We start from the raw sequence: 13263 nt of genomic DNA, 5'->3' as shown, positions 1-13263 counted from the left end.
AAAGTACATAAATACACTTCTATTTCCAGCAAAACAGTTTTCAGATGAATATCGCTCCTACTGATTCTGAAAAAAAAAAAAGTCACTTTTAAACTTCGTAAGAACTTCTATCTTTGAAGTATGCTCTACTCTGTTCGTTACAAAAACAAGCTATACTCTGAGTGATTTACAGGAAATACAGCAACATCCTGGTTGAAAAAAGTAAAAAAAAAAACAGTTATTGTTAGCAAAGTCCCCAAGTGAGTAAGCGGTAAGTTTTTGACTAAGAACGCTAAAACCCTGGATTCGTGGCGAATAACTTAAAACAAATGTAAAAGCGTCTTAGGAAAACTGTTATTCTTACAAACGGTATGAATTTTTTCGACCATAAACTAAACTAAACAAAACTACAAAAAATAAATTCGAATGTTTCAAATCACTTATTCTGATCTTATGTGCTTCATGTCTTTAATAAAAGAATATAAAAAACACATTATATAAGGTATTAATAGAATTTTAACTTGTTAATTAGATATTTGTTATCTCTAATGAAATGAGTACCTCAGTTGCTTATGATAAAAAGAAAAACATTATACAAATATTTTTGTCTAATTAGGAGTCATTCATGAACAGTTTTGCCACAACTATACTTTTAATAACAATAATAACACACACCAAACAGGCCTTATAACAAATAATTTTAGTTTTTATAAAACGACCAAGCTAAATGGGGCAGTAAAGGCATCAGAGCTTATTTCGTTATGTGAAATATTATTTTATTACGAGACCCCGAGTGGCACAGCAGTATGTCTACGGACTTGCAAGGCTAAAAACTGGTTTTCTGTACCCGTAGTGAGCAGAACAAAGGTAACCCATCGTGTAGTTTTATACTTAATTCCAAAACAAAGAACCATCATTACATGAGAAGGTCTAAATGGCCTTTTCTTATTGCAAATTCAGATAATTTACTCCTTAATATTTAATTGTTAATATTGTGTTCAATAACATTATTTAAGACAATCTGAAACTTGAGATCTACCGATGAGTTTTAATAATGAACAAAAATAATTCAATAGTAACCTCTGCACAAACTTAAGTTTGTTATAGAGGTAGCTTACAGAGATATTAACTCAATAAGTACAGAATGTATTTGATATACCTTTCACTGACACAGTGGTCCACACAATTTAATATTGAGAAACGTTATAATTCTCAATGTAAAAACTTAACCAAAACAGTGATAAAAATCATTCATTTTAAAAGGCAGCAGGAGGCAGAAACTTGTTTCGGTGAATGTTTGATGTTTCTTCATGGTTTTTGACTAATTAGAAAGTGCTGGTTACGAAACCAGAAAGTTCTAGAAAATATATTCTCAAGCTTATCAAAGATAATGAACCCAAAGCGAAAAGACAGTATATATTCATGGTTTGCTGCAATTGGTATAGTATAAATCTTGAAGCTATAACTGTGATAACGCTTATAAATCAGAAAACTACAGATACTTGGCCAAGAACATTTATGGATTTCTATTCCTATCGTTTAACTTAAGCTGATTACTATCGGACGTTAGTGTTTCTACGAAAATATTTGATAACTTTAACAGTGAAAGCTGACGGTGATCAGTGAAAAGTTAGCTAGCTACCCGTTAAATGAAGGTTATCAATATCAACTCGAAATTAATTCGCTCATCGTGAACCGTCGATAAAATATTCAGTTCCAGACCAGATAGAAGATTCAGTATTATTTGTAAGTTTGCAAAACGTGTGTATATAAATCACTATTTGTAATAAACATTATTATAAATTGTATTATTGTTTGTGTATTAAAATATATTTGTTTTAAGAAAGAAAACTGTGTGTATCAATATTATTGGCAAATATCATAAAGTTGATACATTTCGACATTTAATTAACACCCATAGCAACAGTATTTTTTTATATTATATTGTAGGCCAGTAAATACCATAAAACTATCCTATAATTAAAGAAACATTTTCCATATCATAATAAATATTATATTAATTTTGTACACCATAAAAACAGTTTAATACCAACAAAATTCTAATTGTCATATTAGTCAACAAATGTGGTAAAATGGATAAACATTATTAACATTACACACTAGTAACTAAAATACTACATAATGGATATTTAAACTTCGCCAAGAACGGACGCTAAACACACAACTGACTTAAAATAATTTAAAATTATTACACTTACAACTTTCGCAACACACTGTCCCACACATGTGTACTTCAACAGTTTCATTACTTTAAATGACATTATCGTTTTCATCAGTGTAACATTCGGCGAACTTTGTACATCTGTTTTTCTTACTGTTGAAGCTGAGGCATTTCCAAAATACTCGACACAGCAATTCATTTGTCACATATCCATAACTGGTCATTCAACAAGGCTGCTCTGTGATAAAGTACACAGCAAATCATCTGTAGAACCTCCTGTGGTACTGTGTGTCTTACTGTTGACACTCACTGGTAAATATTTTGGAAAATTCATTTCATATCCAACCACATTCAGTTAGATCAAGATCGTGTCTAAAAGCTACCTTCTGTATTCATGCATTGGAAATACATCTATTGTTGACAGCAAAGAACTTTGGATGGGATACTTTCTTTAGCCACAGCTAGTGTTACTGGCTACTGGCCTTGAAACCATAACATGAAACAACAAATACTATTGTCTCTTTCAAAATTATTTCCATGTTGCCATCCAGGATAGTGTTTCGCATCAGAAGTGTCTTGACCAATATTGCTTTGTCGCTACCATTATACATATAGGCTGTTGTGTAACATATGAGAAGAGCGTGGGTTGTTAAGAGTGGTAAAACAATATGAAAGGTTTTTGTTTTGTTGTTGCTTTTTTCTTGCATTAGTCCCAATATTCACATTAGTCCAGTGTGTATTAGTTACTTTAGTTGTTGTGATTGTAATACAATCGACCCCTTCACTGGAAACGCTTAACATTTGTTTCATCATAACAGCATTGGCCTCCTAGTGGCTTTTTCTAGTGTCCTCCTTCTGTATCATATATCCATTATTAACTTCTATTTTTATGGTTTACCAGAGCATATTCTACCACTGCAAATACATTGTGCACGATATTATTTTGAATGAGCATATATGTGTATCTTCTGTGGCTTCAACATTTCCTTGGTAGTCACTTTAGGAATTATAACATCACGTTTTAATTATATTACAAACTGTAATGCTTTGTTAATGTAAAATTCGAGTTCTTAAGTACCATAAAACTAAGTCTATATGTCAAAATTACTGGTCTTTATATTTTACATGCTGGAATATTGCCACTTTTCAGTAACAGTTATCTCGGACGCCATTTTGAATGTCTCAAAACACTCAAAGGTGCCGAGGTTTCAGATCCCGATTTGTAATCAACACATTCGAAATATGTAAAAACCGTAAAGAAAAATTATATATACACCAAAACAAGGTCATATCATAATCTAGGGTTTCAAAAGTTGACTATCTTGTACGTGAAAAAATCAAAAACCAGAAGATCAAAGAAGTAAATAGTGGGATTAAGTTAATAAGTAAGTGGTGATATTTGTGCTTACATTCTATTTTTGTGACTCATATTTTATTACTTGCCCTGTAATCAATACAATTATGAAGCAACAATCAATTTGGTGCATAGATAGTTCAGAAAAGCGTGTTTATCAAGCCTAGGGGTAAAGTGACACCAATAATTATCAGATTAATCCATTTTTATATACAAAAAATGTTGGCATAACTTTACAGTAAATTATATCATTCATACAATTTGACCGTGAAAAAAACCCCCAAAAAACAGCTACTTACGAATCAAATATATAGAGTATAATTATGAAATGCTACAACAGAAACAGTTACAAACTGTTAAACCTTTTTTTTTCACTTAAACATCCATCCACACAGAAATGACCCACCAGGATGATCCGTTTCTAAAGTCATAAAAACCTGTTTTGTCGCTAATGTTCTACTTAAAGCGGTTTACTGTTATCAAGAGCATTTTGTTATAAGACGTGCGACTGTGTTGCAATAGCCTGGAAGAAAATCGTGAGAAAACAAGGCCTGTAAAGTAATATGTGAAGAAAAAAAAACATTTTTAAACGCTCTGTGAAAAGTTACAAAAAGTTTCCCAAATTTGATGCATGCGAAAAACATATGAAGAAAAATATAACTTTTTAGAAAACCATATTTTTATCGTGGAAAACAACGTTTTGAAAACTTGTGAACGAAATAAAATGCTTGTTTAATACATAACTCGGAATACTGCAGTATTCCCACCATAAAACTGTGAAAAATGTTGGTAAATCGAAAATATTGGTTTGTGTTGAATTTCGCACAAAGCTACACGAGGGCTATCTGTGCCAGTCGTCCCTGATTTAGCAGTGTAAGACTAGATGGAAAGCATGGACTAGTTATCGCCACCCACCGCCAACTTTTGGGCTACTCTTTTACCAACGAATAGTGGGATTGACAGTCACATTATAACATCCCCACGGCTGAAAGGGCGAATATGTTTAGTGTGACAGGGATTCGAACCCGCGACCCTCGGATTACGAATCGAGTGCCTTAACCACCTGAACATGCCGGTCCCTGAAAATATTAACTTTATATGAAAGATATGTCCAGTTCCTTGTTTATTTTCGAATTATGCTTCTACTATTGTCGATTAAAGTCACTGATGATCATAAAATATGATTACACACTATTGCACCATGTCACAATTTCCAATGTAATAAATAAATTTTACATGAAGGATAAAGACGTCAATCTTTGAACAATACATATCGATAAACTTTGTACAAACCTTTCCTTTACGTATGTGGAATGCCAAAGGTACAAAATTATATTGCAAATGTACTTATGGGTTGTCACTTTTATAACGCTCCTGAAGCTTAAAGTGCGGCTATATGTGTGTGTGTGTGCGTGTCGTCGAATTTGATTAACTACGACACCAGTTTATTTTACCAATTTGCTCATGAAAGCAGTTGGTGGTTTCAAAATTTGATGGAACTTATGTTCAACTTTATCTCAGTGTTATTCCAACTTAACTTGGATTATGATTTTATAGCCCGCTGCTGTCCTAAACATTCTTTTGTACACGTTTATCCGCTTTGAGGAAAACAGTGGAGACTCCTCTCTTCAACATGTTGTGTTCTACATCACTTAAAAATCTCGCTTTACTAACATACTATCCAGGAAAGAGATTTTATATATAATAAGCTTTCCCATGATGGAATTGTTTTAAATGATTGGGAATTTATTATCAAAGTCGTTGGAAGATAAAACCAATAAACTAATTTTCTTAAATTATTATGCGTAAGTCCAAATCTCCTCTATGAAAAAAAAAATTCAACTTTTAGGAGCCAGATTATACTGATCTTAGAGTGTTGAAAAGTCTCTGTTAAGTGTATACCAAATAGAATATCTGATGGGCTATGTATATGTAACCTGTATGTTTTCCCTGTGAGTTTTTACGTAAACCGTACAAATCGGATTTTTAATTAGATACTCCAGTTTTATAGTTATAAGTGATAACGTTTAATTACTCTTAAGTTACTGACAAATGAACATCTTCATACTATAACTGCAGCAGAATAAAACTGAGATTAATTGCCAGAATTGTTTTAAAAAAAGAAATAAAATTTTACCTCAGTTAGTTGTGCAGACCGGAATCAAGTACTCTATCAGCAACTGTTTCAAATTTTATCACACAGTTACTCTCGGACAATCTCATCCCCTGCCTCTAGCATAGTTCGAAAGATTAACCACGTTATTGTTTTTTAGCTTAGTTATTAGAAAGTGATCAGTGATTTTCCTGGAAAAACAAAAACTCATTGCAGTACTAACTGGATAAGACTTCAAGGAATAGCTATTGTAAAGTGATTATATGTTTAAAGTATTAATTTGATTATTAAAACCAGAGATGAAAACCTAAAGAGCATATTAACGGATAAGTACTACCGTGGTAAATGGTTTCAGTGAACATTGCTTGATATCTTTAAAGATTCGACTGAAAATTTAAATTAAATTACTTAGCATTCTATCTCTCTTTCTTTCAAACATCTATATGTACAAGATAAGGAACAGGAAAAACACGCTCCAAATCCTCCTCGATGCTGGCTTTCAGCATCAATACTGAGTTCAGTTTCAATTTTAGGGCTGGTTGAATTTTAAGACGAATACATTTTACAGGAAGCCTTCAGCCATCTTTTATAGCTTGCCCAGTGTTAATACGAAACTATTATGAGGTATAATTAAAACCAAACTTCAAAACTGATTTTGTGCTCTGAAATAACTGGAATGGTTCTTATTGAGAAAAATCCAGCATGGCCAGGCGGTTAAGGCACTCGACTCGTAATCTGAGGGTCGCGGGTTCGAATTCCCGTTACATCAAACATGCTCGCTCTTTCAGCCGTGGAAGCGTTATAATGTGACGGTCAATCCCACTATTCGTTGGTAAAAGAGTAGCCCAAGAGTTGGCCGTGGGTGGTGATGATTAGCTACCTTCCTTCTAGTCTTACACTGCTAAATCAAGTGTATGTCCCTGCTAGGGACAGCTAGCGCAAATAGCCCTCGTGTAGCTTTGAGTGAAATTAAAAAAAAAGACAATCCCTGATCGAGCGCAAAAACACAAACAATAGAACTCAATTTTTGTGTTCAGTGAATAGTATCTACCTTTGTGGATTTAAAATAATTTGAGAAATTGCTTATGACGGATAATATCCGACTACGTGAAATTCAAACTAAACTTATTGAAAAATAACATAATAATATTCTTGTTAAAACCTTCCACCATATTTTGTTTCTAAGACAAACGTACTCAGTGCCGTCATGGAGAACTACGATACGTAACACCATTATCAAGCTCTTTCTAAGAAATGTCTTCAGTTTTTGTCCAGTCCCTACGTGTTATTCGGTATTTTTAAATTAAGTAAATTCTAACTGTTGATCGAGCAAGTAATATTAACTTCTGTTCAGAATAAGCCACCTGCGTGGAATGAAATTAAAATTCATCCTAATAATTAGTGTAGCTAGCTCTCTCTCTTATCGTTATTTAGGTATTCGTGTTTGTATACCCAGGAGGGTCAGGTTTCGTCGGCCTCTTCCTCCTTCCTTTGCATTGGTTTTAAAACTGTCAAGTGAATTTATAAATGTTACACGAGTGCCAGAGTAACCTGCACTTCTCAGGCCCCTTTCAGAGCAACGTCCATGCACTATCTACACATACACTTGATGCAAATAAATCATTTCTCTTATAGTTCTATAGCAGTTTGCACTATCACTAGATAGGCATTAACCATAAAAGATTTACATAAATCTCCTTTCAATGTTTATTTGTTAATCCCTAAACTAATATGGAGTCTAGTTTCCAGGTGACCCTTTTATTTTATTTGAATATATGTATTTACTGGAGAAAGGTGTTTAGGACTCTCCTCATCATGTATGCAGTATCTGTTTAGTTCGCTTACTAGTTCGATTTTTTTGCATTTTTTTTCTCAAAATAATTTATTGTACTATGTAGGATTCTATCTGTTATTGTTGCTATGTGTGCGTATTTATGCATGAATTCTGATGAGGTAGTTCTGGGTACTTTATAAGTTGTTGTGAGAAGTGAATTTTGTATTCTTTATAGTTTGGCTTGTAATAGTTTTTTACTTACATTTATCCATGCAGTGGATGCACAGTCAATTACGAGTCTAATGTATGTTTTATATACTTTTAAAATATCGTCCACTGTTGCTTCACTATATTTGCCAGTTAGACTTTTAGTATAGTTTGTTCTTCGCCAAATTTTTGTTTTAATATTATTAAGGTGGTTTATCCATGTTAATTTAGAGTCAAGTGTTAGTCCAAAATAATTTGCAGATGCAGCAGTCTGAAGAAGTGCTCCATTCATATAGATCTCTGGTTACACTTTTTTGTGTTTAGTTTTTTGTGAGTACTAAGAGTTGTGTGCATTTTGATTCTGTATTTTTGACATTATTCACTTATTCTATTTAATTGTGGTTGTATGTTTGTGGCTGCTATTGCTGATGTTGGTGCACTTTTCCAGACTGCCACATCATCAGTGAACTATGAGGAGTATCCATGATTTGGATCTTTCAGAGGCATATTGTTCACGTACATGATGAATAGGATAGGGCTAACCACCCCTCCTTGAGGGACATCAGCTTCTGGAGTGAAACACTCTAAGAAGGTTCCTTCAACATTAACTCTACATATTTCGTTTTCCAGAAAGTTTGACAGCCACCGAATAATTCTCCGCGGTAGTCCCATTTCTTTCATTCGGAACCGGAGAACATTATGCCATACAGTGTCGAAAGCCTTCTCAATATTGAGAATGGAAGCGACAGTGTATTCTCTTTTATTAAAACTATCTGCTATTGCTTCTGTTAGTCTAACTAACTGATCTGTAGTTTGTCTGAATTTTTAAAACTGTTTTGTTCTTTTGGGAATTTTGATATTATTTCCAGGAACATAGTTAGTCGGGTACTGATTATTCGTTCAAGAATTTTGCCTACATAGCTGGTCAGGCTGATTGGTTTGTTTGTTTGTTTTCAATTTCGCGCAAAGCTACTCCAGAGCTATCTGCGCTAGCCGTCCCTAATTTAGCAGTGGCAGCTAGTCATCACCACCCACCGCCAAATCTTTTAACAACGAATAGTGGGATTGACCGTCACATTATAATGCCCCCACGGCTGAAAGGGCGAGCATATTTGGTGCGACGGGGATTCGAACCCGCGAACCTCAGATTACGATTCGAACGCCTTAACCCACCTGGCCATGCCGGGCCAAACTGATTGGTCGGTAACTATTTGGTTTATCGGCTGGTTATGCTTCCTTGTGGAACATTAATACATTTGCACGCTTCCAGGAAACTGGGATATAATCAGAGTATAATGATAAATTAAAAATTGTCACTAGATGTTCAAATAGTTTCGGTGTGCCTTTTTTAAGGATGATGGCTTATATGCCGTCTTCACTTGGAGATTTGTTTTTTTCTTTGTTACTGCTTCTATGAGTTCTTGTACAGGAATTTTATTTGTTAGCATTGGTTTATGTAGTCGTTTGTGGTGTTGATGTTACAGTCACTTATGTGACTGAGAAGAGTAGTTCAAGTAATCCAATATTATTCATTATATAATTGTTTACTCTGTTATAAAAATATGTGTTTATGTTTAGGTCGTTGCGTGTTTTGAACGTGTTTAGAAGTTGTTGTTTGAATGCTTCGGCTTTTTCTTTGCTTGTATGTGCTGCGGTATTATTGTGTTCTAGTGTTGAGTATTTCCTTATTGCTGTGTCTCACATGTTTGTGAGTCTTTTTAAGCGTATCCAAAACTGTTTTGAATCTATTTTTTCATTTAGTTGGGAGCAGAAAATGTCCCATTTTTCTTGTTTTAATAATTTGACTTCTTTTCTGATTTGGTTTCTTAATTTATTTATTTATTTGTGTTTTTAATTCTCTGTCTCTTGTTTTTATAAATTGTCTTCTTAGTGTGATTAATGTTATTAGTTGTTTATGCGGTTTTCCTACATTATTTGTCGTTTTATGTTGTTGATTTAGTATTACTTTATTGGCTGCTGTTTGAAAGCACTCCGTGATTATTTGAAAGTATTTATCGATATCTGTTTTATTTTTGCATAATTTCGTTTGATAGCCGCTTGTTATAGCTCTCTCTCGGTGCTTGGGTAAGAAAAGTTCATACCCTGGAGGGTCAGGTTCTCTATGACGTCTTCCTCCTCCCCGTACTTATGGTCTTGCCAGATTGGTATTTGTAATTGTAGAAATGATTATTATTTTGATCCTTTTCAGGGCAACGTCCATGTATTGTGGCTCATATATAGTTATTATTATACTCTATCAGCAGAATATCAAGTTTGTTGGTGGTACTTTTATTATTATTATTTAATTATTATTATTATTATGTATTTATTTATTTTTATATTTAAAATATAAATTAACTAGGTACCTATCTAGTTCACATAGTAATTCGTTTTTCATCCAATTCTTATCTAAGTACATTATTGTAATATGTAGGAATCTATCTGGTGCGGTTGGTGTGTTCGAATATTTGTGAATGAATTGAGATGATATAGTTCTTGGAACTCTGTATGCTGTTGTGAGGAGTGTGTTTTGGATTGTTTGTAGTTTGGTTTTAATTATTTTATTGCTTACAGTTATCCATGCTGGAGCTGCATAATCTATTACTAGTCTAATATATGTTTTATAGATTTTTAGTAAGTTATCAGTAGATGCTCCACTGTTTTTAACAGTTAGACTCCTAGCATAGTTAGTTCTTCGCCAGACTTTATTTTTAATTTCGTTAACGTGATTAATCCAAGTTAATTGTGAATCATAGGTTAGACCTAAAAATTTTGCTGATGGGGCAGTCTGGAGTAAAGTACTCAGAAAAGGTAACCTCAACATTTACTCTGCACTTTCTACTTTCCAAAAAGTTAGATAGCCAGCGAATAATTCCACGCGGTAGTCCCATTTCATTCATTCGGAACGTTAGACCATCGTGCCATACAGTGTCGAATGCTTTCTCGATATCAAAGAAGCAAGCGACAGTACGCTCTTTTTTTATTGAAGCTATCTATTATGGTTTCGGTTAATCTGATTAAATGATCTGTCGTTTGTCTAAATTTCCTGAATCCATTTTGTTCTTCTGGTAATTTTGATGTTATCTCCAAGAATGTGGAGAGTCTATTACTGATTATTCTTTCGTGTATTTTGCCTATACAGATGGTCAGGCTGATTGGTCGGTAGCTATTAGGTTTATTTGTTGGCTTTCCTTCCTTCAGGAACATTAATATATTAGCAAGCTTCCAAGAAACTGGGATGTGTCCTGAGGATAGAGATAGGTTAAAAGTGTTTTTAGGTGGTCAAACAATTTCGGAGTGCCCTTTTTTAGAAGGATAGCTTCCATTTCATCTTCACCTGGAGCTTTGTTTTTTGTGTTTTTTATTGCTTCGAGTATTTCTTTAAAGGATATTTCATTTGTTAGTAACGTGTTTGCAAAATCTGTGTTAGGTCTTGTGTTTGACTTAGTTATGTTTATTGGAAAAATTGGTTCATAGCTAGCTGAAAGTTTGTTTGTTTTTTAATTACGCGCAAAGCTACACGAGGGCCATCTATGCTAGCCGTCCCTAATTTAGCAGTGTAAAAGTAGAGGAAATTGAGCTAGTTATCACCACCCACTGCCAAGTCTTGGGCTACTCTTTTACCAACGAATAGCGGGACTGACCGTCACATTATAATGCCCCCATGATTGAAAGGGCGAGCATGTTTGGTGCGAAAGGAATTCGAACCCGAGACTCTCAGATTACGAGTCGAGCACCTTAATCACGTGGCCATGCCGAACCTTAACTAGAATTACTTTTAAGTGCCCTAGTGGTTTGCGTTTCGGAATATGCATTTATATTCATGTATTTCGTGACCCGTTACCGTAAAAATAAAATAACGCTCTACACTTTCAGGCTATGAGTGCGTTATAAGAATGGTGGTCAAATCCATCTATTTAATATTACATAAGTTGGTGGTTGGTATTGCTGACTAGCTGACCTCCCTCTAGTCTGTCATTTCTAATTTAAGAATGGCTAAATCGTATTTATTTTGGTATGTATATTTGCAAAAAAAAAAATCATGAGATATTAACATTTTTTGAGGACTTACAATTTAATCCATTTTTAACATCTTATCAAAATTGTTTTATCATTTTGTTACGCCTTCATACTGAGTCGACTCAGCATTTTGAAACCCTAAGTGAGATGCAAGATTTTGTAGTGTTTTCTTGCAATTGATATATATATATAAAAGATTCATTAACATACACTCATAGTAAACACCCCAACACTTCATCGAACGTGTACGTCTTTGAAAAACTTGTATTTAGTTTTAATTAATTTGATTTGTATGATATTAAATGTTCTTGTAAATACATACTGAATCTAACATTGCTCCTATTTATCATAATTAACTTACTGTAATATTAGCTTTCTACATAGCTAACTGAACGCATCACGATCTGTGGTAGTGAGACGTGAACAACAGATCCTCAAATTCACAGTTTCTCCAGCTAATCACTGGGTCACGTCGGGCCTATCTATGAATAAATTCACTGAATTCTACTAAGGGTTACTATCTGTTGAACACATAAACGAACACACATATATGTATGAAACAAAACACTGTTTTGTTGTTTGTATTGTGGAAAAACACGAGTGATAAAATCAGTTACAGTTCACATCGTCCATACGGCAAAAATCTACAAGACTGAGCAAAATAATTTCCATCTACCTAATAAATAGAAGGTTCAGTTTCTTATAACATTGCTTAAGATAGTCACCGAATTTTTCAAAACGTATTGTCCTAGATTCGCAATATTCTCAGACATTAATTGTGTTGTATTATAAAACATTGATTCAGACTACTGTCACACATTAACTGAACTGTGATATAAATATTAATACAGAATACTGTCAGGCAAGAATTATATGTAGTGATATAAACACTAATTAAACGTTCTTTTCGTATTTAAAGACCCTATCAAAATAAATACATTTTTATTTTTGTTAAGTATCAGTAATATTATATGGTTTTAAAAAAATGTCGGAAATCTATGCAACTTACTTCTTATGGTTGTTGCCAAGTTAAGATGATTATCTATATTTTTATTTAACTGTGGAAAAAGAAACGTCACAGGCAGTACCAACATCGAAACGTAAAATATCTTGTCTTCAAGTAGGTGTTTTTTTTCAATTGCGATTAATCGAATAATGTTTTTTGTTCTATCGATATACAATAAAATACTAAAATATAGAATCAGCTATTCATAGTGTTTTTCCCTATGGTTATTTCTCTTCTTTAAGTGCAAAAACAAAGAAATCACATTCTTGTACGACCAACAACATAAAATCTAGCAAAGAACACAAGTCAGACCACAAAGTTATTTGACAAATGTGATATAATTCTACCTTACGGTAATTTTTTCGTGAGTCATATTAGAATACAACGTTGAACATAACGAATATAAAATTATTTAATTAATAATAGCCACACGATTTTGAGTTGTTGCTGTGTAACAAGTGTAATATAGTTATAGAGAGAAGGTGGGAAACAAAATTTACTGGTTTATTATTTAGACTCTGTAACAGTGAAACCCAATAACTGAAATAAAATTATGTCCTCTAAATTTGTTTAAAGCAAATATTAATTAATCGACCTCACGTGTTAAGCATGAGGTATTTATGTAAAG

General features: G+C 33.5%; 1 protein-coding gene across 5 annotated transcripts in view; it reads right to left on the bottom strand.

The window, feature by feature from the left end:
• Positions 1-13263, bottom strand: part of LOC143236750 (cAMP-dependent protein kinase catalytic subunit 3-like) — a 47403-nt gene that overhangs the window by 24307 nt on the left and 9833 nt on the right. Inside the window, exon 1 of one of the 5 annotated variants that reach the window (XM_076475239.1) lies at positions 2199-2323. The exons of the other annotated variants lie outside the window; for them this stretch is intronic. Within the exon in view, the coding sequence (XP_076331354.1) occupies positions 2199-2226 (28 nt within the window). The 5' untranslated portion in view covers positions 2227-2323. Of the gene's footprint in view, positions 1-2198; positions 2324-13263 lie in introns of those variants that run through there. 5 annotated transcript variants of the gene reach the window in all.

This window comes from Tachypleus tridentatus, chromosome 13 (genome assembly GCF_004210375.1).
Source record: "Tachypleus tridentatus isolate NWPU-2018 chromosome 13, ASM421037v1, whole genome shotgun sequence".
Lineage (NCBI taxonomy): Eukaryota > Metazoa > Arthropoda > Merostomata > Xiphosura > Limulidae > Tachypleus > Tachypleus tridentatus.
Note: the sequence above shows the minus strand (reverse complement) of the source record. Positions and strands in the feature narration are given on the sequence as shown.